General features: G+C 40.5%; 1 protein-coding gene across 2 annotated transcripts in view; it reads left to right on the forward strand.

Annotated features, from left to right (window-relative positions):
* The window catches only part of ADAMTS3 (ADAM metallopeptidase with thrombospondin type 1 motif 3), a 133595-nt gene that overhangs the window by 43099 nt on the left and 62907 nt on the right, over positions 1–27589 (forward strand). For both annotated transcript variants that reach the window (XM_032186726.1, XM_032186725.1), the window contains one exon: positions 5504–5660. In XM_032186726.1, coding sequence (XP_032042617.1) covers positions 5504–5660 — 157 coding nt within the window. The remainder of the gene's footprint in view (positions 1–5503; positions 5661–27589) is intronic.

Below are 27589 nucleotides of genomic sequence, written 5' to 3' on the forward strand. Positions count from 1 at the left end.
CAACTCCTGCTTGGAAGAACTTACAGATTTCAGTGAGAGGTGGCAGGGAACCAATGCAGGTAGGGCAGGAGGTGGGAACAATGAGACGCTATTGATGAGTGCAACAATAGAGGTCTTAGCACTACTTTTAACATAATGGCACTACTTTTAACGTAATTTTTGTCCTACTTTTTTCATGGGCAATTTGGCAAATGAGTGTTTTGTAGGGGGATTTGCATGAGGAAAAAAAAGCTGTGGCTTTCATTTTTGGAAACACCATTTCTCCAGTAGGTGAAGACAATTAGAAGAAAAAAAAAAAAAGAACCAACTTGCAAACAGAGGTGGGCAGCGGAGACTGGCATCAAGAAGTGAGTGTCAAGAAGTGGCACCAAGAACTGACCTCTAGGTATTCACCCTGAAATGATAGGTGGGATGGGGATACTGTCACAGGTTTATTTTGTAAAATAAATGCACTGTAGGTTTTAAGAACTCAAATCATTTCCTACTCTCCGGTAAAGCTCAGGAGTGAGTATTAGGAGCACTTGATTTGATAATGGCCAATACTGTGACTCGGCTGCCTTGCTGAACAAATGCTTTCACTTTCTGACATTTGAGGGTGGGCTTTTCAAAACACACCTGAGAATTAAATGACTTGCCCTCCTTGCAAACCACTAGAAATGGGGCATTTAACTTCCTAAAATACTTTTGAAAATCCCACCCGTAATGTTTACTCAAATATTGAAGTTAAATGTATCCATTCTTAAGGGTCACTCTACAGTTGTCTGTTGTACTGCTCTGAATGAATGGTTCTTTCCTCTCTTGCAGCTAATACCCTATGCATATTTATACAGAATCATGTTCCCCCTTAAATGCTGTTGATTTTGGCTCAGCGACTCCTTATTTAACCTGCCTTTGTGGGCTAGTTTCTCAAGGCTTTATATCATTTGTAATTCCCTTATTATTATCGTCTGTGTCTTTTTGCATTTGAAAAAAAATCCCCCAGTTTTCCAGGTTTTGTTTTATCAGGATCTTCCAGTAAGAACATGTCCTCTACTGTCCTCTGGGAAATCCTCCTGGGTGGGCTGCCTGTGCCACACTGGATTTGGCCTTGCTCCCAGGCACCTTTTATTACGAACTCAGATGGGACCTGCTCCTGCATCTGCTTAATTCGGCAGAAAGGCTTTCCCTCGGTTCGCTATGCACCATTACTTCTGGACTGGGGAGGGCGGCGAGGAGAGTTGCAGAGATGATGTGCGTTACTGGTCAGGAGCCGGCTGAAGACAAAATTATAGATATTAGGCAGCAGTGGGGGTGCAGAGAAGGTGCTAAACAGAACTCGAGCCTGTTTCCCCTGTGGGACCTTTCAGTGGAGGGGTATTTGCTGCCCTTTTAAAAGCGGGAGAAGTGAGTCTGGAAAAGGCTGAGAAATTAATCCACTTCCCCAAGTCTCAGTCAGGGTTGAAGTAGTGCTGAGAACAGGCGGGTTTATTTCCAGGCCTTCTCAGTCCCTGTGCCACAAAGGCTTCTTTTTGCTTTTGGTAGCTTTGTTGTGTTCTTGTTTAGACTAGTGAGGACAGTTCTAGATAAACTTCACAGAAGCACAGATTTCCAACTGCATCCTTCGGTTGATGGAAATGTTGAACATTACTAATTTGTAAGAAAAAGTAGTAAAATTAATAGCATTCCAAGATTTCAGACTGTGCTTTCCTGTATTGCTCCATAAATGTGCTTTTGTGGAAAAAAAAATTCCACTACATACTTCTTTCTTGAAAATCCACCACAATCTTTTCTCCAAGTGAGCCTTTAAAAATATGTGCTCTAAACACCTGCTTGCTTTTCTGGCTGGTGGGGAAGGAAATGCTGGGTTGACAGTAGAGTTTACAGTGAAGATTCACTTGGAAATGTAATGCCTGCTTATGCCCCTCTTTCTCCATTCATTTGGAAAACTTAAAACTCTTTATTGATGAAATTTTGGAGAAAAAAATGGAATGGAAAGAAAGATGGATTTTGCATTCACACTTTGGTGTAGGCTGTTAAAATGGACCAAAACTGTTCCTGTTGGTTCTACGCTTCATTTTCCAATGAAAGGAAAAAAAAGGTTATTTATAAAAATGTGTTGGCTGTTGGAGTGTGCTGTGTAACATAATGCCATGATAGTAATTTTAACTCCTGTGTACTCAGTGTCAGACAGAGCGTGTTAGTATTTACACTGTTTGTTGTAGTAGTAAAACACAGCAAGGATGAGTATCTCAAAACTGGGTAAATTTTGTAGTCAAAAGTAGATGAAAAAACATATTGAACTTTCACACAAGTGATAAAAAATCAAGCCTGCAAATGAAGCAGAGTATAAAACAAGGCTGAGAAGTGTGGAAGGGATGAGGAAGAAAGTCAGTGAGTTATGTTGTTGAATAAAAACCAAATGTGTTCCTGTTAATGTAACTTTTTTTTTTTTTTTTTTTTTTTTTTTAATCCACATTCAGTTTTCCTTCCTCAGCCCTTTAGGTTTGGCCCTCTGACGACAAAGCCACAATTGCCTGCTTTCCACTGTAATTCCTCCTTTCTCTCTTGGGACTGTGGGGAACACCGTTCTTCCAAAAAGCACAACGCTGCATGTGGTAAATGGTCTGTGCATGCTGCCTTCAGCCTCTGTGAGCCATTTGACGCTGTGTATTTTTAATTAACTTCTCTGCTGCGCCAGGGGGAGGTTGTGACTTGTACTGGAGGTCAGGTCATTGGCCTTGCTCTGGATCTGTGGGAGTTATCGTTCTCTAGGAAACCCACGTTGCTGGTGACCAGTCTGAAATCCGGCCTTTTAGCTCCATTTGCAAATTTTGCAGAGCAATTGCATCATGTTCATTTGTGATTGTGGGCCTGAAGCTCCTCAAAGGATTTCCAATCCACTGAAATTAATGGAGTTATCCTCTTCCATGAGACTGAACAACAGGTAGAGATAAGCAGTCTGTCTGCATAAATACTCATCTCTAACAACTGGTTAAAAAAAAAAAGAAAGTCTAAAAGAAACCTCTACCCTTTGATTGAAGTGGCATCTAGCGAGGAAAAGGGGCATGACCTGATCCTGTGTGTGATTCCAGATATGTGCCAAGGCTAAAGAGACTGCGCTGCATCTTCTACAGAAAAATCGTGTGCTGCAGCAATTGTGCCAGATAACAAGCAGCCCTGTGCTTTGTAGATTTAGATGCTAGTCTTTTCTGCCAGATGCCTTTGCAGGGAAAGGGATCTTTGTGCATGCTGTTAATCTCAAAGTATATACTTCTTCAATTTGCATTTTTTTCTCATGAACCATGATTAGTTTAGCAGGATTAAGTGAAATAGGTTGTTCACTTGGGGTACTTCTCTTATTAATTAGTAATTAGACTTGTAAAATAGCCACTGTTTCTATCTGATATTAATACAGCAGGGTTACCAGTATCTGTGAAGTTAGTAGGATCCTTTTCAGTAGAAGATAATGACTTGCGGCTTAAGGGGAGGGGGGTGTGTGCAATGTCTTAGGTCTGTCAGAGTGTTTTATGGAGAGCTGTAAAAATGGAAACTGTACTTGATGCTTGCAGATTATCCTTATATTCCTTTCACAGAAAGGCACACCCATTCTCAAAAATACAATTGTAGGCTCTGCAGATTTAACGCAGATGACAAGTATATACATTAAAGCTGGAAAGTGAAGCCAAGCTTCACTTCCTCACCAAGGACTTTGGATAGAACTACATTCAACTCATAGGCAGCAGCTTCATAGAGCACTTTTTTCCTTCTTTTCTCGTTTTTTTTTTTTTTTTTTTAACCAAAAAGTCTTTATGCTAAGATAAGGTCTTACATCAGTAACATAGCAACTGTGCATACAAAACTTAGTTCTGCTTAGAGAAATGCCAAGCAAATAAGCCGTTAACATGCTAAGGAGCCTTGTTAATTCCCAGTCTAATTATGTGTACTTACATGAAAAACTGACTTGTGATGCTAACCTGAGTTATTTATACCAAAGATCTCACTTCTCATTGCTATTCATGTAATGAAAAGAAAGGGAAAATATGGTATTTAGATTTATGCAGTTTAGCTAATATTTGAAGAAGTTTATTGACTGAAAAAGTACACAGATGTAAGAAAAGGCACGGAGCATGGAAAGCTTGTGGTGCAATACCCTTTGTGCCATTTTGGATACCTTGATTAAAATATTCATTTTAATGCGCTGTTATATACTTTCATAATTCTGTCTACTTATGTCTGACAAATTATGTAAGTTTGTGCAGAAAATGACTCTGGCACCCTGCAGTCCCACTCTGCCCTCACTGCCACCTCCTCTGCCCCTCAGCAGGGAACAGCCATAATGGACAAGGACAGGGCTGCAGAATCGTCTCTTCCTGTCCCCTCCCTTGACAAAGGGACAGGCACACACGTCAGGAGGATCTGGTGGAGATGGAGGAGAAGTGCCCTGAGAGCCATCCCTATATCATTTCCTTGTGAGGAGAACAGCATTGTATAAAAATAAGGCCAGATGGGTAATTGTCAGTAATTGCTCTGCTGCATTTTATAGTCAGGTTCATGTTTTGTAAGTTAATACCTTTGAAATCAGCTTGCAGATTGCTCAAAATGTGTATCCCATTGGTGTTTTCCACTGTATTTCTTCAAATGCTGTGTACCTGATTTTCACCCTTTGTGATGTTCCCACTTTTACTGGCTGTGTCGGAATGAGTGCAGTCGTACTGCTCTTCAAGACAGCTTCAGAGTTGAAGGCCTTTACTAAGGGTTTCCTAAGTGACTGTTTCCTTGAGCGTGTTGCCAGATTTCCTTCTCCGTTATTTACTGGGATTTATATTCAAATACTGAAAAGAAATTTTCCCTCCTGAGCTTGAGTCTCTCTTCCCTTACACTGGATTTAGGCAGGTGTGACTACTCTGAGTGTAATTGTGGTAACCACCAGGATCAATCTGCCTTCTCTGTAAACCTGTTGCACAGCTTTTTCAGGCGGAAGACATAAAAAGAAAATAGTCTGAAGGATCATCAATGGCTACATGGTTACAGGACCTAGCAATATGTGTTTAAGTAGGAAACCATATGGCTTCTACTGATTTTAATTAAGTAAAATGAAGGGTCTGAGCCATGAGAGGTTCAGAATACCTCCGAGTTTAGGATTTGCAGCACACAGTGCTCAGCATACTGTACATGGGTTACAAATTAACTGTGTATAATGTGCAAGTGATAAACTCCTATGTGACTTTGGTCTTGGTTGTGTTTTTGAAGGGGTAATGTCTATCATACCCATACAAGATTTTAACTTAATGCCTCTGAACATGGGCCTCAGGCAGATGAACAGCGTCAGAATGCAGAGGATATCGCCTCTGGCCAGGAGTCCAGAGGAACTACCAAAGTTCCCAGCAGTAATTTGATTCTTACAGTACAGGAATATGCTGAGTGTTTTATACTTCACTCCTCTTGAGATTTGTTTTTAAAGCATCAGGCCAGGCCTTTGGGCTCTCAAGTGACTTATGTGTATGCTTTCTCTCTTCCTCACCAGGCTGGAATGATAAGAACTGATAAGGATGAATACTTCATTGAGCCTTTGGAAAGAGGAAAACAAATGGAAGAGGAAAAGGGAAGAATCCATATGGTGTACAGGCGATCAGCTGTAGTGCAGCACACCGCTGATATGCTCCCCGATGTCCACAGAGAAGGTACAGTACACCTGTGTGCTTGTTTACAAATCCCTTCCAGGTAACTGTAGCCTACTGTAGCTTTTGAAAGAGGCAGTTTTGACCGAGCTGTTTGAAAAGACAGTGTTTAAATATTTTGATGAAATATGACATCAGTGTCAGGTACACAGTTCCTCTGCCAAGAGCAGCACTTGTGCATGCATCTAGGAGGTCAGAACCTAGCCATGTGGTGTTCTCTTCAAGAAATGCTGCAAAATGCTTGTTGTTTTTTTTGCTCCTTAAGCCAAGGGCAAAGTTTGTACAGATGTCAGCTGAACTAGTCTGAGCTCTGCCTAATTTGTTATGGTGTTGTGGGACATGACGTGTTAATAGAAATGCTCACATGACTTCAATATTCTACGTTGTTATTAAGGCTTGCTTGTCTGTACAACTTCTGTTTAAAATCTGGGTCTTATTTATTTCCAAGCATAGCTAAATTGTGCCAGTGACTGATAACTGTTTTCCTACTACTACTGGCTGCAATTAATACCGTTTGAAAGCAATTGTCTTGATCAAATATATCCTTTGACATATCCAAGAGTTCTGCTGGGTCTTAAAGGTCATATGGTTGATCGGTTGATCCACCTGAGAATAATTACCATGTGGTTCAATCCATTCCATTGCATGTTTTTTCCTTCCTTTTTTATTTTCTACAAATCCTTACAAGCCATTGCATTGCGTAGTAAATGTAGAATTTTTTTGATGCTATGGATTAAAGAGCAGCTCGTCTCCCTTTCAGTAGTTTACCTTCTTTCAGCATCTCTTAGCTTCTCAGATTCCTCTTTGTACTTCCTTGTGTTCATATGTTCTTGCAACTTAAAAGGGTTTGAGAACAAATACAACACCAGAATTAGAACTTGATACAAACATTAAATGGAGAGTAGTGAGCACTTCCTCATCATCAGTCCTTAGGGACTTAAATTATTTGGTGTGTTTTTGTAGTCCTGTTTCTGAAAAAGAGGTAGGAATTGCCAGCCATTTCAAATAAAATCCTGTAACATTTCTGTTACCTCATCAGAAGGCAAGACCACGCTGCTGACAGCGGTACGGCATGGCAATATCACAGCAGGCCCGGAGACCAGCAGCAGTCTGTACCATGCAGGCTAATCGACCTAGCTTTTCTCTGAGCTCTGTGCTGTCAAAGGTACTTTGCTTTTGGTACCCAAATGAGGTCATTCAAACATTGCTCATGCACCTCTGTCATATGATTGACTGAACAATGCCAAAAAAAGCTTTTACAATGACAATGGGTTCAGTGCTACGTTTCTACCTTGAAACCACCTTGTCGGTTAGGCTTGCGGAGTCAGACCGGTCACACCACAGTATGTTTTTGATGATGGAGCTTCTGGGTCTGCTTTGGTCAACACAACATCTTGTTCCTCTACAATTTTTCATGTGCTCACAGGCTTTATTTGTACATGCTTTGAACTCACAGAAGCCTTTGCAAATTTCAGGTAGCTGTGACATGAGGAAGGTTAACTGGAACATGTGATAGCTGAGGCAAAGTATTCACAGCTCTGTGGAAGAATTTGTAAATCGTGATTCATAATATATGTAGATTAAGGAGACAGTGAATGATGAGTCCTGCCTGAGAGTCTCTGAATGTTGTTTGGCATGCAGTCAGTGTCTTGAGGGTCTTATGCGTTCTGTTGTTTTTGTTTTTGTTTTTTTTTTTCATTTTCTCTTGTTTGGTCAGTGGGAGCACTTAAGAACAGCAGCTACCTTTTTGTGACTAGTCGTGATCCTCTTAGTGTCAAAGCCTTGTGTCTGTAGCCTGATTTCTTGGTGATCAAGAAGTTCAGGCTGTTCCTTGTGGATCATTTATTCCATCCTTTGGCAAAGGAGATCTGTTTCTATGATGCTGAGCGTTGTTATTTTAGCATTTGTCTGGAAAAGATCTATGCAGTACATAACAGAGCCTTTCTTGGCAAGGGGAACCAAGAACCACAAAGGCAGATGTGGATATCTGGAGGGCATTCAGTGAAAAAGAAGCATCATGAAATGAAGCAGAACTTGATCAAGATACATAGACATGCTTCCCAGACTAAGGGAACTTGCTATGCCACTGGATGATTCTGAAAAAGGTACAGCTTTTTGCTTCAGATGGAAATGGAGGATAGGAGAGAAGAGTTGCTTGTGTCTGCCACTGGAGTACAAGGCTTGTCAGTCTTGTACTGAAACAGCTGAGTGCAGCGTGATGTTTCTGGGAGCACTCTGAAGCCTGGTTGGTGCTGTAGAGAGCTGGGCGGTGCAGATCCTGGGCTACCAACTTGTTCGCTCCTGGCAAAAATGAACAAGCTGAAACCTTCGATTATGGTATGATCCAGCAGTCCTGTGTTCGTGGTAAATTCTGGTAGGTGCTTTACTGATGTACTACACAAATGTTTCTGTATTTCAGCTTGCCTGATGTAAAGTCTTCTGATGAGGGAGCTCCACCAAAGCTATCACTTTGTCATTCTTTCTGTGACTGATATATTAGCATTTGCTTCCTGGCCATCTGCAAGATATTCTCTTCCCTCCCCTTTCTCCTATAATTTGTAATGCAAAACCAAGGAAAACTTTTGTTCGCCCACTTGCCTACCACTGTGTTTGCAACTGACTTGTTGATTGATGTGTTTTGAATTTGAAGTTCCTAGAAGTAACAGCCACAGATTCCTGGATGACTCACACACGTAACTATACCTAGGTGAAAGTGCCTGGTGATGTCAAGGTATGGCCCAGTCCTGTAGAACACGCAGCTTATTGGGGTAGGAAAAGGGGAGTGGGGAGAGTGGGGGGGGTGCCTCATAGCAGATCTATTTTAAAATATTTTAAAAGAGCTCTGTTCCTCTAAGACACCCAGACTATTCCATTCCAAAAAGTTATATTCCCAGGTAACGCTTGACCTAACGCAAAGGAATTTCCACTACCAAAGAACCAATGTTATATGGACTTTTTAGTTTCTATGTGTACAGAATCCACCACAATGTCAGTTTTGCCGATCAATTCCTTTACTGTGAGCTGACTGAAAACATCATGTCCTTACCTGTCCCTGTGAGCTAGAACAAGCTTGCAAGTCTTGGTAAGTGTCTTTATAGTACACTTTTAGCATCCTTTCTAATCGGTAATATACACAGAAAAACTCCCCTTGATTTTTGCCCTGCCAGACAGTTCAGTGTACTTCCTACACAGCTCATTTGCAGATCCAAAGTGGTCAGAGAACCTCTCGACAGTCCATGTATAAGAATGCTGACTCCCTTGCTAATCCTGGCGTAGATAAGAGAATGATATGCCTGGGCTTTTGTGAGAATGCTGTAGGTGTTTCAGTTGCTATTGGTATCTTGAACTTTCTCCCAAGAGGGTTTCTTATGTGTTAAATAAGTTTTCTTCTAGAGGTGAGCTTCCACTGATCTGTAATTTTCAAATCTGTCTAAAGGTCTCCTTTTCATGGTGCCAGGATGTAAGCCACTTTCCAGTCCTGCTGTGAAAACTGCAAGTCTGTTCAATCTTTCCTGTTTCATTGAAAGATGTTAGATGGAGGCTGCCAAATTTTCCCTTCTGGTTTCTTTTTGGCTGGAATGATTTCTCTGCTTTTAACTTCATAATTTTTAATTTCATAATTACTAGCTATACCCAGTTATAGCTATTCCCAATAGTGCCAAGACTGATCCTTATTACACTGTTATCCTTAGTTGTATAAGGTAAACTGGATCCTCGTCTACACTGTTGTTTGGTAGTTCCATCTTGGCAGGGAGTAGGCACAGGAAAGCAGTAAGTTATATTGGCTTTACCCTTATGTCTTCAAAATGCTTCTTTGAGATGCAAATACCAAGGTAAAAGCAAGCTGCTGAAGCCTGTGGAGCCCGAGGAAATGCGTGGCCCACATGATGGGTTAACATAGCAGCTCTTCTAACTAAATAATTAGTAAACATTACTCAAGTTCACAGGAAATCTTTCTAACTTACTTTTGACAGCTTAGAGCTTTTATGCACATTTGAGTTCAGGAAATACATCTGCATATTATACCACTGTGAAACAGCCGTGTTTAATCAGTCTAGCTCATACAGATTCATGAAAATCTTTCTCGATCTCTCCTGCCCCTGTCCTCCACTCAGGCCAGAGGCAGAAATGAAGAGTACAGTCTGCTGGCAGTTTAGAAGTTCAGCCGCATCTTTAGCCAACACAGATGAGAATCCAAGTTTTAGTAATAGATGACAGATGACTCAACAAACTAGATATTAAGATAAAAAAGTACATAAAATTGTTGTTATCAGTGAAGTGGGAAACATTGTGTAAAATCCCTCTACCACAATGAAATAGGATATACTGCATTGTGTTCCCTCTAAAAGAAGTCAGTTTTATTTGTAAGATACTATTACCATAAAAGCTTTCAACCCCAGCTATACAGAAGAGGCTTTCAGTCTCACAAGACGTCTGGTATTCCTGCAGGATTTTATAACATTTGGGAGTTTGTTGGACGGTTTTTCAAACAAACAGATAGAATGAGGTTAGGAATTCTAAGTCAAAAATATTACCAGCTTAAGATCAAGATATTAGCAGTGATTGCAATGTAGTGGAGTTTTTATCAGTTCATGTACTGTGTCCTCTTAGAAAACAGATAGACATGTATGATCTATCTACCTCTCTTTCCTGTTTTTTATTACGATTATTTGTGATAAAATTTCAGTGAGCTTTCTTGAAAGGTGGGAACCATAAATCTGGCTTTCTGGAGAAGATATTAGGATGCCTCAAGCTATTGGATACTGTGGGGTTAGCGTTCCCCCTTATGCAGCAAAGTAATCTTACCCTCGAAGCAGCACCGGTGCTGATTCCAACTTACCGTAATCCATGGCTATCTATAGCCTCTTAGGGAATGACGGCTGCTGTGCACCACTGTGTTTGTTTTCATCGGTTGCTTTGTGGAGTGATCGTTTTCAATTAACTGCATTAACTCACAGGTTTAAGGAATGATGTTTATCTGCCATATGGCAGGCAGGTTTTGTTGTTGTTTTATGCTTAGAAAATGCCCATTTGCCTACACCCTCACCCTGTGAGATCAGGGAAATGTGGATAATTTCTCCATTTTTTGACAGCCTGGTGGCAGGAGTGTTTTATTTCTATTTCATGGAGTGTTTATTTTATTTCATGGATATCTGTCTGCTAATTCAATGATTTTTTCCTGCTTTATTTGTCAGAGCCTGATTTTCCTTCTGCTAATGTGAGGCAAACGAAGACACTCACATGGAATTTAGTAGGATGACCCCAACAGTTCGTGTTAACATAAGTACAAAAAAAAAATCAAAATGAATTGGTACCTGTAGTCTCCACTGCACTGGGTGCGCCAGTTTGCTGCTTTGAAATTCTGAGCCAGTTAATTCTGGTTAGTGCTGCTGGACAGCGGAAGCTTTTCTTCTTCAGCAGGATGGTAGCCAAGCCTCCCCTGGGAGTCCTAGCCATTGAAAACCACTTTAATATGGGAGGAAGTGATACAGCATCAGAAACATCAAGTGGATTTCTCCCCTGGGAATAGGAAAGAGGCTTAACTATTCTTCCTTGCGAACAACTGGGTCAGATGAGTTACACAGAAAACCATGTATAAACTGGTCAGTTTATATGTTAATGTCATCTTGACCTGGAACAAGAATTTCCCATACCATATGTGCAGAATACATGTACCGTCCTGTGTTTTTTTTTGTTTGAATTTGAGAAAATGACTGAAAATTTGTATCAGTGTTCAGAAGGGACGTAGAATCAACTACCGTGCACCTGGTAGCAGAATATGAATGAGAAGTACATGCTTACAGCTAGTGTCAATGAGTTGAGACAGGCTGCTGAGACTGCAGAGGACCTCCTAATTAGGTTTAGAAGGATATGTGGGATTTCTGAGTTTCACAGAAATTTCCATTTAATGTAGCATGCTTTCCCTCTGGCTTGTGCTAGGGAAAAAGGCATCCCAAGAAATTGCATTTATTGACAGTGGGGACTTTATAGCCCAATATCTTAATGAATCTTTTCAGCTTTAGAAAAGGAGATAATGACAAAGATGACAAACAAAGAGAGGAAGAGGTATGATTTCCACAGCCAGCAGCCTCTGACCATCCATTACTCTGCAGGTGGAAAAAGGGGCAGCTCCTACATGTAGTTTGAGCTATAATGGGTTACCATCTTTAACTTACCGGTTCTCTTAAGTTGAAATGAATAAGCTGCTTAGAGAATAATTCTGTTCCTAAATATGACTACGTTGGCATTATCCATGTCTGGTACTTTATCTTGAAGGTGGTTGTGCAAGGCTCCACACTGTTTCTGAAATACTAAGTAGTTGATATCCTGTATCCAGCATACGGAAAGCTCTGTGACTTGGTTAATGCAGACGTACCTTGTGGGGCAGCATCTTGCAGATGCCACACAAGCACACGTTCTGCTCTAGCATTTGGTTACTTGGCAGGGTTGCTGGGGAGCAGAAAATGTTCTGCTTGCTGTGTGTAGTGCTGATGCTCAGTAAGAAGTCTGCTGGACCAGTAGGAGGGAGTACGGCTTCTGAAACTTTTTTTAAAGGCACTTGAAATTTGTTTTTAAGCATTTGAGATGAGCGTCTGTTTAGGTATAGTCTGGAAATCCTATCATAGAGCAGGACGATCTCTAGAGTTCTTCATGGGTGTAAATATGCCTGATTGTCTCTTAACGGCTTTTCCATATTAGATTGCCCTGGGATGACATTTTGTGAGCTCCACTTCCCCAGTAATATAAGTCTTGATCCTAAAGATACTGAACATCTGTGATTCTCATTTTAGTTGAATACTACAGGTACTCAAGATCAGTGTTCACGTCATGAGTGTTGTTCCCAAATAATGTTTGTTAAAGAAAAAACACTTATTCTTAAGGGCAAAAATAAACAAAGATAAAAAGATTTTACGTAGAGGGGTGAAGGTTCAGGGGGGAAGAGGGGGAGCAAGCTATGCATACAAAACTGAAAAAAACAAAACAAAACAACAGGAATATATGAGACTGTCATGTTAAAACGTTATTTAAATAAATCTTTTAAGATTTTATCACCAAAATACTGTTTCACTTAGGAATGGAAAGAACTGCTCTCTGGACAGACCTGAGCTGGAAGGCTTTGAAAGCATAATGATGATATCATTCTGTCTGGACAGGATGAATAGAATCTGTCCTCCTTTCTTAATAAGCTGACAAACATCACTGAGATGTGCGATCATTAACTTTGTTCCTTGAAAGCATTCAAGAAACAATAGAAACAAGCAAAGAACTGAAGAACTAGAATCAAATTTGCACACAGGAGGCCTTCTTTGCAAGCTCTTCTGAATCAAGATCAGGATTATGGGAAAAATAAAATCCAAATCGTATTTCTCAAGAATGTAAAAGCCTGATCCAAGTCCAGTGGAGTCAGTGAGAAGACTCAGATTTACGTCAGTGGGCTGATGAGGCAGGTTTTGGATCATATTCTATTTGAGCTGATCACAAAGAGTTTGATTTATCTTTCCTCCTGTTCATTCATTTATTATTTTTTCCATGCACTTTCTTTTTATATAGTATAATGATGACAACCAACCTTTTAGCTTGGAATTTACACAGCATGTTAATGTGCTCAAAGTTTTCCAATTTTATTTTCCCTTTCACATTGTAGTATTTTTTTAAATGACAACCTATTCACCCAGAGAGCACTTCAGATTAAAGTATTTTTGTAATTACTTCCTAACAGTGGGAAACAAGGAATAGGAGCCTTTATCTCCCAGCTTCCTTTCAGAATTTTCATTTTCCCTAAAGAACCAAAGTGCTTGTGTGGCTGATGGGGTTGCCATGGCACTGGGTTCAAGTGTCTTTGTCCCAGGTGGGAAACATGTAGGAGGAAGAAATGATTTGGGAATTGCTCCTGGTTGCTGGGGAATGAGACCCTGGAAAAGAAGGTAAAAGAATAGGAAGACTATTGCTTGCTTCAGAGACCTCCCTGAGCACTTCCCCAGGCACATTAGAAATTCTTAGAACCGTTGTGCCAGAAGGTGTCTAAAGCCTTTCTTAGCAGAATTTCTTATGACCTGTGTTCTGATGGAGGATATTTTAGATACTGCACAGCACACAACACAAGCTTGTAGCACAATAATGGGAAAGATGGAAGTGATTTCTGTGGAGACTCAGTACAACACGTTTTGTTTGTAACATGTTACCATATAAGAATTCTTCTGTAAGCGGTATTGGTGGCAATAACCTCTGTATATCTTCATCTGAAGACATCCTTTCTCTTTAACCAGAGCTGCTCAGGTAACAGTTGGCTTAATCAAAGGGAAAGGTAGTCAACAAAGTAGTTTTTCAAACAGGAGCAGCACCATGTGGTACAAAGGAAAATGAGTAATGGTGATGGATGTATTTACAATACGTGGGGGGAAAAAGAGAGAGGATCTATGGAGGAGGAAGAGTGGGAGGAAAAATAATGAAAAAAGCATCAAGCACATCTAGAAATAGAAGTAGACAAGAAATACCTTTGTCTGCAATGGAATTAGAGCCCTCTCCAAGGGTTTGAGTGGGTGTGTTTGCACTGCAGACAGAAGTGTAGTCTCATCCTGCTTAAGCATAACCTGAAGTAGATTTAACCTCACTTGCATGGATATCAGTGTTGGTACAAATGTGGAGTCAACTGCTAAGTGCAAATACAACTAAGAAGCTGAGTGGGTTCTACAGAGCCACCATTGCTTTGGTCTCAACCCAGAATGCTCCTGGTGATTATGACCCAGGATGTCCATCCTCTGTATGCTTTCATACTGAGGTATGGGTGTCTAGCCCTTGATTAGGCTTCAGACCTGCTTTCTGTGTCCTCAAAGTTTACAGTTGGGCTTGGCCCACTTGTCCTCAGATGGAATTTGGGATTTATCTTGTTCTTGGAAAGTGTCTTGGATTTAGTATTTCCTGTTTTTTCCTCTTTTTTAGTGGTATCTGTCATCAGAGACACATAGGGAAACCAGACAGTTGGGTGCAGAGTTGAGTTAGTGAGATGTTTTTCCTCTCAGGCTGAGCTAGTGGACTTGGTGTATTTCCACTAATGTGGTGGGCACTGCAATTTAGCATCCTGTTGCCAGAGTTCAGTGATGAACACTCGTGTCTTCATGTGTGCAGGCTATTTACACCTAGCTTAAAAAAAATAAATTAAAAAAAATCAACAAATAAACAAAAACAGTTCTTGCTTTATGTGAACATCCAAAGTTTCTGACGTGAATGGAGGAAAATTAAGGTGCTTGTTTGTAGGCTGTTCATTAGATGCTGTCTTCTGAGATGCCTCTCAGTTTCCCTGGTGCATTTATCTGTTTGTCCTCTGTAGCTCAAAAGTTCATAGGATCAAGGCATAGCAGCTCAGTAATTGTTTCTTTTTTAAAAATAAATAAATAAATAAAAAATCTCCCAAGAAGGAGATGCCAAAACCTATCCAGGCTCCTGTTCCAGTGTTTGGTTACCCTCATTACAATTTTTCCCCTAATATGTAGTTGGAGTTTCCCTAATTATGACTAATATTCACGACCTATCATCCAACAACAAGTTTTTGAGAAGAAATTATCACTGTGTCTAGAAGTTCAGTACGCAGTGAGGTAGCTGGATGTTCCTGTATAGTCACCGTCCAGCCCTTGCCTTTTCAAAATTGATTGAACAATTGCTATACATTAAAGATTGTGTTAATATACATAAAGCATTTGCTTTAATTATAATGATACATTAGCAGGGATGAAAAATATTTGTACATGTAGGTAGTAGCTAACTCGCAGAGAAAATTATCTACTGTAACCAAACAGGAGATTTGTGGCAAAGCAAGGAATAGAAACATGTACTATAAATATTTTTCCTCATTTTTTAAAGATTGATAAGACATAGTGAGATGTATTGAAATTGTATTCCAGGTACATTCAAGAAATTATATTAATTAAGTGCCCTGCTTTAGAGCTGCCGCTCTGCTTGTCAGCAAGGCTGTGACAAAGAGGCTCAGAGCCATGCACAGCTTGGGGAAAGAGACCTTTCAAGGTAGCAAGATAATTAAGAAAATTATAAATAGATATACGATCCCTGGTCTCTGCTGTGCAGGCTTTATCCTGTTGCTCTGAAATGTGTATGAGTGAAAGAAAACCCAGACTTTTTAGAGCTGAATAAAAGCTTGTAAAACTTTTTTTGAGAAAAAAAAACTTGAGCAGGAATGGATTAAAAGGTGCTAGAAAGTGACTTATATACTCTGTCTCTCTGAGGGAGGTTACGCTTACCTCCTGACGATGGGAGTAGGGACATCCATCTGTTTAAGTCGTCTTCAGTTCTTGGCAATAACAAAGGAAAATTATTCTTAAATAAAACCAAGGATAAAGGCTTGATTCCCACCACAGGCACCCAAAGCCAGAATAGTAAAGCACACACAAATCTGTATGAAGGGAAAAATGAAAAAAGAGAAAGATCAGTACATGCAGCCATTCCGAGGATTGTGCAGCTTCCCAATAAAAATTACACATGCACCCAAATTACACAGGAAGAAGATAACATTTGACAAATGGTGGTGGTAATGGACAGCAGAGTTTTTTTTAAATATTCTGTAAACAACAGTTCCCATGCGAGGGGAGCCTGTTTGGATTACAGATGATATTCTCACAGCAATTTCTAAGGTGAAGTCACACCAAAGTAAGGACCACCCTTACGAAGGAAAGGATAATATTGATATAGATAAACTCCAAGTGCTGGACAGCACTGCAGAACCGAGTTCCCTAGTTCAGATGCAAAGTAGCTTGTTTCATGAGTTTGATAAGAAAGATGCACATGGGAGAGTTAAAAATGCTTTGAAGTTGGCTAGGTAAGATAACAATGAGAGCAGGGGGGTGAGGGTCGGGCTACCCAGTGGTGTATGTGGGATTTGTTCTGCCAGCTCCGGCCAGTCATCTGCCCTTCCCCAGCCCTTCACCTCGAGCTCTACAACTGGGTTAAAAAGGAGGAGCTTCACTGAACCTCAGCATATGTACCCGGACAGTTGTTGCCTGAGAAAACACGCTAATTGGAAGCAGAAGGGCTGCCTTATCAGATGAGTTTATGTGAATTAAGGTCAGGAACATGAGGAAATGAATCCTCCTACAGCTCGCGGGGGCTTGTGCTTGTTTATGTGTTTTTACATGTGCATCATACAAAATTTAGTACTGAAACGGGATACTATGAAAGCACCAAGACACTCTCCTTCACCTAAAGAAAATGCTCTTTTTTAATCAGTCTAAGTCTGCAGGTCGATTTTTCAGCCTATGTCTTTTATGGGACAAATAATGAGAATATAGCAGTTTGTAGTGCAATACAAAATTGTACTTTTCATACCACATGACCAGTGCTGGATTTTTTCCCTCTGAAGTTTATGGAGTTACTGCATTTTTTCCCATTGTGAGATATCTCATGTCAGCTGGTTGTTCCTCAGTATATTCTACAAGATTTTAGAAATACAGACATAGGTAAGAATCCAAACCTAGGGGAAACTAGGCAACTCAGTTAAAATCTCCAAAAATTTCTGGATATTACATCGTCGTGTTGCATAAGAAGGAAAACTGATCTCAGGTGTACTTTGAGCAATTTTGAAGGTTCCCAGAGACTGGCTGGCAGCCGATGCTCCTCCTTTCGGTAGAACCTTTCCTCCGGTTTCCTCATGGGGTTCAAGCCACATGGGGTTCAAGCGCAGTAATTCTTGCAGTACTGTGTGTTTAGCATCGATGCCCTTCAGAGTTCACTGACTGCTTCTGTTTGTTCTTCTAAAGCACTATGTAGATGAGTAAGTAATCTTGTTTGTCTTATGCGGGGTGACACAGTATTGGGCAACTGAAGCTGATCGGAATGCGCACAGAAACGACTAACGTGAGAACATCCTCGCAGTTAATTTTGCTCCCAGTGGACTGAGTTTCTTCAGATCCATTTCTGGTTTACAGAAATACGTAAATCTTTCCAAAATGCAACAGTAAAACATAACGAAGTAACAGCATGACCCAGCTGTTGTTTGCTGTGAAAACAGTGTTTTTTAATTTATTTTTTTCCAGAATGCCTTGTCTAATAATTCTTCTGAGTATTCCAATAACATGGGATAAGAATGTCAAGATAGGATTCTGGAGGTTACTGAAAGACACACAAGTCTGAGTCTGCAGTTTGAGTTGGAAAAGAGAAAATTGCTATCTGAGGGAAGTTGGCTTCTCCTGCGGTAATGACGGGGAGGGGCTGACCTGTGGGAAATCTGGGTTAGACTCCGTCAAATACTGTGTGGTTTGGGAAGAAAGCAGGGTGCGTGAGGAAGAGGTTTATTGGCTTGTGCTGTTAGGAATAGCTAAGGAAAGCTTTCTGTTTGTGTGCTTTCCTTTCTAGTGTGACTGGCAGTGCCATTTTTTAAAAATTCCCTGGAAAAATGAGAACATTTCGGGAGAGATGCAAGTGAAGGCTCTGGTATGTCTCGGTGGGGCTGTTTGTATCCTTTGGAATCTCAGCACTTCCTACAGATAAAACACAGGCTGCTTTAGCTGCAAAGTTAGTGACTTGCATGCCAGAGAGCAGGTTTATCCCAGGCCAAGATAAAGTAGCTAAATGACTCCTGAGACTAATGAAGGTAGAGTTGACGCTCACTTTTCTGACCCTTTCTTATCGCCCTCTGTAAGTCGAGAAAGAATAATTGTGCCCGCTTAGCACGTGACACAGTTCAGAGGCCTTTCTCATACTCAAGTATTTGCTCATGCATGACTTGTACAAGGAAAAGCTCTCACTTCTGTTGTTAACGGCAAACAACTCAGTCCATCAGGTGGCAAGGAACAGTAAGATTTTCCTTCTTCTCCCATATTTCTGCCTGGCCTACCTAACCAGGCACCTTGGATTCATGTACTTTTATCCTCCAGGGAGAGCAGGGAAGGGTGCGATGTGGGTACGGGCTGCACTGAGGGGCTCGTTTAGCTGGGCCAGACCAAAGGACAGATGAAGTACTGCGGGGCCAGGTTGGCACCAGCCGTGCTCTGGGAGCAGGGGAAGTGTGAAGGACTCCCATGTGCTTCTCCATTGCACGGTTCTCTGGGGTGTGTTGGGATAGGCGCACTGCCAAAAAAAATCTTGCTCAGTTCTTAAACATGTCTTAATCTAACCCAGGCCTTTTGTATACCTTTAAATGCTCTTTTTCTCCCCACCTTCTTTTACAAGAAAGTGTACAGAGAACATGCTGTGTATTAAAGCATAGCTATCTAAGTGTGAGGTGGTGCACCTGCTCATCCACTTCAAACAGTTCCATAGACCCAATGGACATAAACCTTCAAGACCTTGTTTCTGGTCTTTCTTAACTTCAGTGCATGGACAGCTGCTCTGGTGTCTGTTTCTGCTTGGGAACTGATCAGCTATTGCTAAAATTGGACGGATTCTGGCTCTTTACCTAACTTTTTACTTGCTGCAGGACCAGAACAGTTTGGATATTTTTCCCGAATAAAACTTTGTTTTTGCTTGCTGCTTTTATCCTAATGGACAGCAGGAGAAATTCTGCTTGTGTCTTTGTAAAGGCTGCCAGTAGACTGTGAATCATGGAGCAGCTAAGCTAAAAAGGGTTACCATTTGCCACAGTCCTGTGTTAATGAAATTGTCTTACAGAATTAAATGCAGTGGTCCAAATTAGTGTGACCTGTGTATTCAAAAGCATTTGAGACCTCCATATAACATGGTTGTTTGTTGCCTTGATGGTAGGAGTAAGTAATAGAAAGTGCTTTTGTTCAGGAAAAAATGTAGTTGGGCTTTTACTTCCTCAATGATAAACCTGTTAGTAATGTTAAAGAACAGGTAGTAACTCTGTTAATTATTTTTGAAAGTCAAAGAATGGTGTGACGGTCAGAGACAGGTTTGTGGCTATTTCCTGCCTTGGAGCATCTTATTAATCATGTTGGCCTGAAGTTTTTGGGTTTGTTTTTCCCTTTTATGTAAAGGTGGTAATAGTTTACTGATGTAGTAGATACTGTTTCCTTTGATTCCATCTCTTCTGGAATGTGTTTCAAATTTGTGCAAAGTGTTAGTTATCCTTCTAATTGAGAGGATCCACACAAACAGATACTCAGGGATTTTACTTTTTAGGATGTTGGTTCCGGCAGTCCACCATTTGTGTCTGCAACAATTGACCAAGTGGGAATGAGCTAATGATTCAGGAAAAGCCTTTAGGGCCCAATTCGAACCAGATATGTAGGAGACACCGTCCACCTACCATGCAAAACTGGCCAGACTGCTACTCAGCATGTGCAGGATAACAACAGTTCTGGCTAAGGGCTTGCATGCCCAGCCAATACAGAAGTGCTGGGAGCAAATGTTCTCAAAATCGAAGGCTCCTTTGTCCGGCAGGGCATGCTGAGTCATACCAACTCTGCCTCTCCTAGCAGCTCAGCCCTTTTGAGAAAGAGATATCAAAGCACATAGATTAGAGAAGGCTCTGGGGAACAGCAGCTGCTGCTGACGAGGTTCCTTGGGAAAGTGGCGTGAGGAGAACCACAGTGGTTCTCCATGAATGAATATCTGAATGAATATCTGGATGAATATTGCAGTCCTTGCTGGAAAGAAAGAATAAAAAAAAAAAAAAAAAGGCCAGCGTTGCCAAGAACGATGACTGGCCCTGAGGAAGTTGTGGTTTTGAGGTGGTTTGTCCCTTAAAGAAAAAAAAAAAAAAAAAAAAAAAAGAAACACACAAAAACCCCCCACAACTGTCCTGTCAGAAGCAAAGCTGGTCTTTCTGTCCCTCTCTTTTTCAGATAGCTGAATAAAGTCTGATTCTTCACAAACTTTTCATAGCAGGAACTGGCAATGACATGCATAGGCTTGGTTACTTCAAGGATGGATCTGGTCTTCACCCTGCTGCTTAGAGCTGTTCTGCTCTCACTACTTAGTGCTGCATAGTGACAGGGTGATTGGGACATTTATTGTCATGTTTTGACGTGGGGGAGTTAACCGGAAAAGCTTCTCAAGGGAGAGCAAAGAATGAGTCCCAGAGAAGCCAGTTTCCCAAAGAAGCTCGAATAAAAGAAATAATTGCCACTTTATTAACATGTTTTTGAAGTTTAGGTTGTTAAGAAGTGATTTTCCCATGGGGAAGATTTTGGATCACTGAAAAAAAATCGTGAAAGTAACAATATCATTTTTTTGAGAATTTGAGAACTTAGGATGTTCACAACTGAAAGTAGTTGAAAACACAACAAAGAACACATTTTAAATCAAGTCAATGTTACCTTCTTAGAATATAAAATGCATTTAGTAATTGATACTTTTTTTGTCCCTAGTTTTCATTTACGTCTTTTTCAAGTACCTGTATAAAGCATCTTCATTTTCTTTAACTTGCTTAGAATGGAAAGGAGGCCTTCAGCATTTTTTTCTGCAAGACCAGTTCTTTTTGAAGCAATCCTGGAGCAGAACTGGAGTTTTTTATTTCCTCAACGGTATGTACGAACTGCGGTGTGTGTACCACAGCCTACTTGAAAACCTTATATGCAAGCCAGCCAAGCTGGGTTGCACGAGCCATCCAGGCCAGAGCTGGGTGCTGCTGCCTCTGCCAGCAATACCTGAGCTAGTAGAGTCTGGGGACACCTGCCAAGGATGGTTAGCAAGCTTCCTTCTGCTTGGAAAATACTCCATGCTATAGGGGGAAAAGTATTCAGGTTAAGTCAAACTGCTTCCCGAGCTTTCAAGGGTTAAAGTCAACATCAATATCTTCCAGGTTTTCTCGTAACATTGAGTACACATATCAAGCTTAACTTAATCATGTTGTTGAACATTTCCTGATGCATATGTCCAAAATACTTGGTCCTTTGCACCCATGTATTTGGGAGAGTCAAATGTCACGCACTTGATTTTCTCCAGATTGTAAGTAATGTCTGTTGCTCTCTACACCCATGACCCTTTTCATATGGAAGCAGTGTTGGTACTGAGCTGATCCGAATTTCAGGTGCCAGCTATAGCACGCTTGTAAATTTTCCTCACGGTGTTTCATTCTCACCTGGTGTTTTCTCCCGGTAACCTGTTTTAGCTTCCTTTATTTTTCACCAAAGCTCAGTTTGGCATTTCTGGAAAATTGACCTGGTACTTCTAGACTGAGATTACTTTGAGGTGTGTCTGTTGCTTTAATTTGATCTGTGGCAAAAACTGTTTTGAAAATTCCTTGAAAAATATATTTAAGTATGCTCAGAATGCTCGGTGGGTTGAAAATACAGTGTATTTAATATCATCACAGGTTGTATAATTAATAGCATCAGAACTTTTGTTGATTTCTTTCTTAGAGCTGTGACGCAGACAGAAACCCAGTTCACTTTTTTTTTTTTTAAACTCTCAGTTTTAACCAATGTTCATTAAGTATTCAAAAACTATGTAATTAACTACAATAACTATTTGTCCTTGGCAGTGCTGTATAACTCTGTTCTGCTTAGGTTCTTCCAAAGCCAAATAAATGGCTTTTTTTATTATTATTATGTTATCACTAATCACAAGTGAATTTGCAAACAGATGCCTTTATATCTGTGCTTTGCTATTTTAATGGTATTTCTCAATTTGCTTTCATGGGGTTGACTCTCAGTTTGTTTCAAGTTCTCTTTCTTAATCAGTTTGCAGAGTTTCCCTGCCAAGAATGAATAATGATATATTCTCATTACGTCCAGCACTTGAGAGATTCCAAATTTCTGATGCTCAGAACATTAACTACTAGAGGAAAAAAAAAAAAAAGACGTCTTCCTGTAGTTAACAGTTGCTCATTAATAGGGAACACAAGGTGAAATAAATCAATTAAAGGAATTTGGTATCAAAGTGACCAGCAGTTCAGTTCTCGTAATGCCATGCAACGTTTCGGTGGCTGATTATGTGCTAACTTAATTGGACAGAGACCGGTGAAGCTCTGACCTCTTCAGATCTGCTTTGTTTGCTTTTTGTGTCAAACATGCTTTTTATTTTTGCTGGCGAGACAGACGCATCATTCATATTTATTTTTTACATCTGAGATTTGTCAGGCTGCTTGGAAAAATATGACAATGAAAGACATCTGGGCATCCCATCCACTTTCTATTTGGAAACATCTGCATCGTTATTAGGAACTTCTTAGTAGCACTGCAGCGAGCAGATGGATTCTCTTTCCTTCTCCAGGCTAATTGCTGGTAGTGAAAGAAATTCAATAGGCACTAAAAACCAAATCTCTGTTTCTTGGCCAGGCGTTTTAATACCACATAGTTAGGATGCCTTAATGTTTGTTCCTGTGTAAAGAATAACTTGTGGCATTTGAGGGGGAAGAGGGAGGAAGCAGTGGAGAAAAGCATTGTCTCCCTCAGGTTATTCATTGGCTTTATCTATAGGACTTAAAAAGCTAAGCAGTTGTATTCTTGAATCTTTGCCATGCCAGGTTCATTCACAGCTGTTCATCAGATGTAGTGCTCCTTGTAAACCCAGAGTTCTGTCTCGAGCTGCCCTTCCTTCATTTTTAAAGCCTAAGAAGTCTGCATTAATATAAAAAAAATCCTTTTTTTTTTTTTTGCTTAATATGGAAGAACTGCTGAACCGTAGTGGCTACAACTGGAAAACATTGATGAAGCTGGGCGTTCACAGTGATAGAGTAACATACACTGAATCATGTATTTACAGGAACAGAAGATTGTCCATCCAGAGTTAAAGAGCTTTTCAGTTCAGTAACCTGTCCATGACATTGGCCAGGAGCTGATGGAAAGACAGTGCATAGGAATAGCATTCAGATGAAGCCATCCTTGGATCCTTCAGCAGTGTTAGGTTTTCCAGGGTGCCATATATGCCAGCCACCCCTGGATCGTTCCTACCTTAATTTGTTTAATTCCTTCTGACCTTTTCATGCAATGATGACTTAAACAATTCAATTAGATGCTGTGGAGCACTTTTGCTCATTTTAATCCTGCTACCTGTCCATTTCATTTGATCCATCTGATTTCCTGTGTTAGGAGAATATTATTATATTGATCTTGCTTGTCACTCCTCATTATCTCTTTACCAGTCCAGAGGAAAATAGTTTAGTTTATCTCAGTTTGCAAGCAGTTCCTTACCTGTGGTTGCCGCTATCTCTTCACAGCTTTTCACCCCTGGAGATGGCAGTACAGATGGATGCCTGTGTGCAGTGCCCAGGGTGTGGGTTTGTGCAGTGGCAATTGTGGTTTGCTTCTGTGCCTTTTTGTAACAATTGGTGTGTTTTCACATTCTCAGTTGATCAAAGTCATTTTCAGAGAACTCTATGCATTGGGTTTAGCGTCCCTTTTCTGAGACACCATAGGTAATGACACTGCGTGTGCATGTTTCACTGAGTTTATTCTCAGCTGTCAGCATTTCCTAATAACTCTGTATTTTGCAATCCATGTAAGTTCTTCATTTAGCTTTAGATGTGACTGCTTTAGGAATCAGAAAACTTTGTTGCCTTGCTGTCTATTACCTTGTCCAGGTATAAATGAATATCTTGATGTGCGCAGCTCCCAGTATAGATTTGTATGGCCCTTGTAAGAGTGTCTGTTAACATGGGAGGAGTTTTATTAGAATGAATGAGGTGGGGGTTGGTCTGTTCTCCCATGTGCCTGGTGACAGGACGAGGGGGAATGGGCTAAAGTTGCACCAGGGGAGTTTTAGGTTGGATGTTAGGAAGAACTTCTTTACCGAAAGGGTTGTTAGGCATTGGAATGGGCTGCCCAGGGAAGTAGTTGAGTCACCATCCCTGGAGGTCTTTAAAAGACGTTTAGATGTAGAGCTTAGGGATATGGTTTAGTGGAGGACTTGTTAGTGTTAGATCAGAGGTTGGACTCGATGATCTTGAGGTCTCTTCCAACCTAGAAATTCTGTATGAATGAATGAAGAGCTGGGGCTTAAGAACGCAAACTAATTATTTAGTTTTAAAAAATTAGAAGGTTTGATAGTGAATATACATAGTATGATTTGTGGGTAACTTCCCTTTGACTTAGAATGACCTCACTTTGTTGACTTAATTCCTTCCATAGTAAGACACTGAACTGGCAATGTACTGATTTTCTAAAATTGGACTTAGACTGGATGGAAAAAACTGTTGTGATACAACTGATGAAATACATGAGTCTGAGTTTAAAATGTTTGAAATACTGAAAGGGAATTGAAAATAGCATTATAACGGTGAAAAGAAATCCTGTTTAAGGTATGTACCATCAAGAGAGTAGGATATCTCAAGTCACAAAAAAAAAATTAAAAAAAAAATTCCCAAGTAGTTGTTCATCTCATTTCATTTTTTTTTTTCCCATTTCATTTGGTATTTACTAAATGTACATGTATACCACTTACTTCCCACAATAATGTTGATGTCAAAGGTAAGAGGAACAAATGGAATATACTTAATAGATGTCACAAATGCAACCAGTATACCAGAGTACATTATAGTGACTGGTGTTGTACTGAACAGTAGAAGCCATTCTTTCAGACTAGGACATTGTACTTTATCATTATGAGCCTATACAAAGTCCAGTGGAGATTCTTAGAGAAAGGTATTGTAGACACTGCTGGGGTGATGGTAGAGAAATCAGCTTCAGTAAATTCAGAGGGACACCAAGCAAGGGGATCCGTTACTCTTACGGGGGCTTCAGACAGGCTGGAGAATTGGGCTGCGGGAAACTTCATCAAGTGCAACAAAGGCAAAAGACAAAACCTGCACCTAGACTGGGCCAACCACATGTACAACCACATGTACAGGCTGCGCTGCCTTGACAGGAAGCAGCTTTGGAGAAGAGGACTTGGGGATTGCTTACAGTAGTCACTGGACTCAGAATTATAGCAGGAACAAATTGAAGCCTGATGGTAATGAGTACAAATAGGCTTCTGAACTCTTCTTCCTTTTCTCTGGTGTTCAGAATTTCTACAACATCTGTAGGAGAAGGTATTTTATTCTTTTTGTTCTTTAAAGCTCTTTGTGTTACAGTCAAGAAGAAATGTAAAGTGTTGTGTTACTAAGACAGAAGATAGACTTCTGTGGACAAGGCTACCCTGACTGCTGCTTGCTGTTTGGATGAAGTTTTAAAATTTCTGCTGCTTCATGTTAGCTTTTGTCTCCTTGATTCTTTCTGTCCTTTATTAACCTAAGAGAAATGACCTATTTATTTGTGGAATTATTTCATTGCTTGAAGGTTAATCCTTAATTTGTTAGATGTACAAATAACGTTTGTTTGGGGATTATCTCCTAAGAGGGAAGATCAATAAGCAATTACCTCCAGAATTAAGTTTGTCTTGAGGGCTCATAGGTGAGAATTACAAAATGGAAATCTATTTCCAATTGAACATAGAGGTTGCTTCTGCTCATCTCTGTGTTTACTGTGGTGTCATCCCGCAGATAGCCAGAAAACCTTTCTTCACAAGGAGACTACAACATGGTCCAAGTTTTGTCTCGAGTCTCACAAAACAGTCACTGGGTTTGCCTTTTACTCAAAGCAAGTAACACTTGGTGAAGCAAAAGCATGATGTTTACAGGTCCTGTAAATTCTTTTTGTTTGTTTGTTTTCTTGTTTGTTTATTTGTTTTTATTGTTTGTTTGTTTCTCACTCAAGTGTTCTGTCAGGTAGTGTGCAATTATATATTTCCCTATTTTGTCCGCTTTTCACCATTATTCCGCATCACAGTCTGAACAGACTGCAATAACTTTAGAAACAGTGTGAAAGAACTTAAGCATGTGGAATGATTTTGCAACGACGTTTATGTGCCACTGAAATCAGGTTTTCTAAATATTTAAACATAAGCGCTTTAAGTTACTCGATAAAAACACACCTCCATCTGACTCGCACCATGAGGAATACTAACAGCTGTCATTACAGGCTGTCAGCATGTCACCCAGTAGAGCATTTCGAACCCTCTTTGTTTATCCCCATACCTTGTGGGCATCACACAGTTTTTGTAACACTCTGGTAGCCGGGGGCACGTTCCAGCAGCTTGTATCTCTATGCTCTACTTGCCTCAAGTCCTTAAGGTCCCTTTTAGGGACAGAATGCCCTATAGAGAACAAGCGTTTGTCCACACACACAGGTGTTCATAAATGTATTCACACAATAAATCAGAAGACTGAGATTTTACTTGTTTGGCATAAATAGCAGGGACCTTTGGACCTCAAGTGTCTTAGTGTTTAACAAATGTACCGTCCCATCCCAACCCCAGTCCCTATTGATACTGCTGACTTAGCAGTAGCATATCAACCCAGAGAATGGAGAGGCAGGTATGTGTGTGTGTGAACCTCCGGGACTCGAGTGAGCCGGGGGTGTTGGTGAAATGAGAGACAGCAGTAGCAGGAAGATTTTGTTGAGTGACTTTACAAGAAAAAAAAAAAAAAAAAGCACATGTCCAGTGACTGAGATCTGGTCTTCTTCTAAGCAGTACAATGTTCTTGGTACGTTATCCTCAAGCCAAAAACATCTGTCTCTCCCTTAGGAGGTGGACATTTGCCCTCTTTTCCATTTTCTACATTAAGCGAACAGTTTCCTGGCCCATTTCAAGCTACTGCAAGGGGGAAAGACAGGATTCTGGCTCTAATGTGAGGGAAACCGAGGCAGTAGCCGGCTTTCTGAAGTAAGGAAAGCCAGCTTCCTAGAAGGAAAGCCAATTCCTTTGCTGGGCAGGGAGCTGTCTCGACAAGGAAAAGGCTTCAGTCATTTTCCTCTTAGCAAGTGTTCCCTGTTCCATATTAGGTCTCTTTTTTCTTTATAAAAGGAAACTCTCTTTTCCATTTTTCCTTGGAAAAGCTGGACAACAAGTTGGACAAAAAGAGCCTCCATGAAACCGTTCACTTCCTTGAGACAAAATAAGCTGCTCTCACCACCTTCTAAAAAGGTTAATTTAGGATTGTTATAATAATTACACTTCGGGTAGGATTTTCAAGGACACTGCAAATTATTACCCCAACTTTAGAAGCGGGTAAGTTGATATCCGAGGTCAGGGAGAGACTG

This window comes from Aythya fuligula, chromosome 4 (assembly GCF_009819795.1).
Source record: "Aythya fuligula isolate bAytFul2 chromosome 4, bAytFul2.pri, whole genome shotgun sequence".
In the NCBI taxonomy this organism is placed as follows: domain Eukaryota; kingdom Metazoa; phylum Chordata; class Aves; order Anseriformes; family Anatidae; genus Aythya; species Aythya fuligula.